The 4,200-nt window shown below is 38.3% G+C and overlaps 1 protein-coding gene across 1 annotated transcript; it reads left to right on the plus strand.

Annotated features, from left to right (window-relative positions):
• Positions 1-417: 417 nt before the first annotated feature.
• LOC111373045 (EIN3-binding F-box protein 1-like) lies at positions 418-3,179 on the plus strand (the record flags this gene model as incomplete). Its single annotated transcript, XM_022995505.1, has 1 exon — positions 418-3,179. A coding segment is annotated over one exon (2,043 nt), but the record flags the coding sequence as incomplete, so codon positions are not given.
• Positions 3,180-4,200: the final 1,021 nt, after the last annotated feature.

Here is a 4,200-nt window from a genome sequence, read left to right on the forward strand (position 1 = left end):
TTTTTTTTTTTTTTTTTTTTTTTTTTTTTTTTTGCCTTTTGTTATGGGTTGATATTTTCTTGGAATATGCATTCATGTTGACTACAATGTTAATTGCTAAAGGCATTTGATTACGGTAATATAAGTTGTAGGCACATATATGCAAATCATATCTGGATTTTGCTTCAAGTTTATGTCTTGAGCTGGATTTACCTTTTTCTTTGGGAAGCAAATTATTATCTTTCAGCATACAACTCTTAAAATCTTTTGTATTTATTGATAAATTCCGAATTAACTGGATATATGGTTGGATCATGGATAAACTACATGACAATACTTATAGGCTCTATCTTAACTATATATATGCTGACTTAGAAGGTGGCATATTTTTTTAATGCTGGACATTAGATCCAAATATATTTTTCTTAATCTCATTTGAAATTTAGTAGATATATAGTTGTGAATTGCCTGACATTCTTTTATGCATCATGGATTTCAGGTGCTGGTGATTTTAGCACTGGGGGTTTCCTATTCCCATATCCCAAGGATACAAGTCTTATTTTGCCCATTGCTCATCATGCGGATGTTTATTTTCCTCCTCGAAAGAGATCTCGTGTCAGTGCCCCATTTGTTGTCAGCGGGGAGCAGAAGAAGAAGTCATCCATTGAAGTTCTTCCTGATGAATGCCTCTTTGAGGTATTCAGACATCTTCCCGGGGGCTTAGAGAGGAATATATGTGCCTGTGTCTCCAAGCACTGGCTCATGCTTTTAAGCAGCATCCGGAGAGATGAACTTTGTACTGACAAAATCACCCAATCTGTTGAGCCTCAGAAAAGTTTGAGTACTAGGAAGGAAGATAAGCCTACTGAGTCAGAGCAAAAAGGTGGATACATTGATTCAAATGAAATTACAGCTGAAGCTGAGGAAGATCAAGAGATGGAGGCCAATGGATATCTTTCAAGATGCTTAGAAGGGAAAAAAGCTACAGATGTGAGACTTGCTGCAATTGCTGTTGGAACAGGAAGCCGTGGAGGATTGGGCAAGCTTTCAGTTAGAGGAGCAACTCCCGTTCAAGGAGTGACAAACCTCGGCCTCAATGCCATTGCTCGTGGTTGCCCTTCTTTAAGAGCTCTTTCTTTGTGGAACATCTCATCAATTGATGATGAAGGCTTATTCGAGATTGCAAATGGGTGTCATTTGCTGGAGAAGCTTGACCTTTGTCAATGCCCAACAATTACTGACAAAGGTTTGATCGCTATTGCAAAGAATTGTCCTAATCTGACCTCGGTGACAGTAGAATCTTGTTTGAACATTGGGAATGAAAGCCTGCTAGCTTTGGGTCGTTTTTGCCTCAACTTGAAGTCCATCGCTGTTAAAAACTGCCCACTTGTTGGGGATCAAGGAATTGCAAATATGTTTTCATCTGCTGGTCGTGTCTTGACAAAGGTTAAGCTTCAGGCACTCAATATCACTGATGTGTCTCTTGCTGTGATTGGATACTATGGACATGAAGTGACTGACCTAGCACTTGCCGGCCTCCAAAATGTGAACGAGAGAGGATTCTGGGCCATGGGTAGTGGACAAGGTTTGCAGAAGCTGAAATCTTTTGCAGTTACTGCTTGCAGAGGAGTATCCGATGTAGGGCTTGAATCCATGGGCAAAGGTTGCCCAAATCTAAAGCAGACTTGCCTCCGAAAATGTCCACTCCTATCAGACAAAGGATTAGCTTCATTTGTAAAAACTGCAGGGTCGCTTGAAAGTCTTCAATTAGAGGAATGCCACAGGATTACCCAGTTCGGAGTTTTTGGTATTCTTGGAAATAGTAGGAAACTGAAGGCTCTTGTCATGGCAAACTGCTTGGGAATTAGGGACACAGAATTTAAATTTCCATCTATGTCTCTATGCGATTCGTTGCGATATTTGACGATCCGTAACTGCCCCGGATTTGGTAATGCTGGCTTGGCCATAGTGGGAAGACTGTGCACCAAATTGTTACATTTGAATCTTGTGGGGCTTCATGGAATAACTGATGAGGGGCTTCTATCTCTTGTTAAGAACTCTGACGATTCTTTTACTAAGGTAAATCTCAGCGGATGTGTGAATTTGACGGACAACGTGGTTTTGGACATTGTTAAGATGCATGGGAGCACTCTTGAGCTTCTGAATCTTGATGGCTGCAGACACATCACTGATGCTAGCTTGGTGGAAATTGCAGACAATTGCTCATTGCTAAGTGAACTTGATGTCTCCGAGTGTGGAATAACTGATTCTGGTATAGCAGCCTTGGCTGGTGCAGCGCACCTCAGTTTACAGATACTTTCCCTCTCGGGGTGCTCATTGGTCACTGACAAAGGCTTAGCTTCATTGGGGATTTTGTGTCAGACCTTAGTTGGTTTGAACATCCAGCACTGTCATGGTATCAGCCGTGGTGCTGTTGATTTACTTGTGGAGCAGCTCTGGAGTTGCGATGTACTTGCCTAAATAAGCATCCAATTTGAAGAATCCTGATCACAGACAAGAATTATTACAGGAATCTCAACTTGTTGAGAAAAATATCTTGGTAATAGCTGTAGTGAGCGTAGTTTTAGGGTCCATCACCATTGATCTTCACGAGCTTCAGTATCCCAGTTGACTTTTTCCAGCTAAGTATGGCATGTAACTCTTTTTTTGCAGCTTTTTTTTTTTTTCATTGTAAAGCTGTTTCAAGAATTTTGGCTTCGATCATTGGAGCCATTTTTCTTTATGGTCATGCTTGGCTGAGAACAATGGTTTGGGTTCTGGATCTTTAGATTCTCAAGTGTTCCTAGTTCCATTTTTTATTTTTCCTTCTGCATATCTTCTCTTTTTGGGTCTCCCGGCTCTGAATTTTACCAAGCCATCAACATTGCCGAATGCTTGTGTTTTAGTACCTGAACTTTGGGTTTGCTTCCAAAGCTTCGATCCCTTCTATTGTGGTTGCATTTGGCAGTTCTAGGTTTGTCACCTTGCTTTTTGGGCATTGGCCGTGGCAGCAGCTTCTTTTGTGAGCCATGACAACCTTATCTCCTCTGGAGGGGTTGTTTTTTCCTTCCCAAGCCCTGGTTTTGCAAGTCCCTAGTCATGAACTGTCCCGTGTGACCTCCTGTAATGTAATATTCTATGTAACCGTATGGTTTAATGTCTGAATAAAATCTTCATTCAAGGAACTTTATTTTTTAACATCCCACATGCTGTTGATTACAGATTTGTTTATTTTTAGATGAATGCCTATATATCCGAAAGAAAGTGGAATGATATTATCCAATTACCAATAGGTGGATGCACTTGATAATCTTGGTACGATTAATGCACGAGTTCTTGTTGCTGCTGTGAGCCTTGGATTTGTAATTTCTTTTGCTTTATACCATGTTCTTGAAATGCTGAAAATTGAAGAATGATGTGCTCTCTGTACGTTGTAATTCCAATGGAGCCATTCTTTCCCTAACTTGCTCACAGCTTATGGGAATACATATATTTATACAGATTTAGGTGCAGATAGCTGAATCGAATGCAGAAACAGAGATCTTATAGAATTTCAATTTTGCCATGCTAACTTTTATGGGATGTTTGGCATGCTTGATTGTCGACAATAATATTGAATAAAAGAAGTTAAAATCTTGTGAGGTTCTGCAGATGTTTTCAATGCTAAAATTTATGTCCTATGAGATATAGCTTTAGAATTCAAATATTGGTACTTTTTTTTATGGGAAATTTGGCGTTCTTGACTGTGAAGTATTGACAAGATAATGAAATAGAAACATGTTTAAATCTGGTGATAAAGACTTATTTTTTATTTCCTAGTACTACATATGGAATGTTGTGATGTTAACTGTTATGGCATGCGAAATCTTATAGCTTTAGTAAATTATGCAAGTAGGCGATATCGTAAAAAAGTAATAAAGTGGACGTAGATTCAAATAGCGACTACATAAGGATTGAGTATTCAATTAGTTTTCATCAAATCTAATTTTAATCGAACAACACAATTAATATGAGATGGATTATACGTACAAATTAAATCTAGAACTAATTAAATAATTTAACTTCTAAATTAAGTGGTAGAGAAGTGTTTATGAATACTCAATTAATGAACAAAGAACTAGAACCATAAATTTCCCATATATTCTTTCATTTTAATATCACTTCGATAATTTGAAAACTTTTATTTGAACTTGAAAATTAATGTTCATATTTTGTGTAATT

This window comes from Olea europaea, unplaced genomic scaffold (assembly GCF_002742605.1).
Source record: "Olea europaea var. sylvestris unplaced genomic scaffold, O_europaea_v1 scaffold10652, whole genome shotgun sequence".
Lineage (NCBI taxonomy): Eukaryota > Viridiplantae > Streptophyta > Magnoliopsida > Lamiales > Oleaceae > Olea > Olea europaea.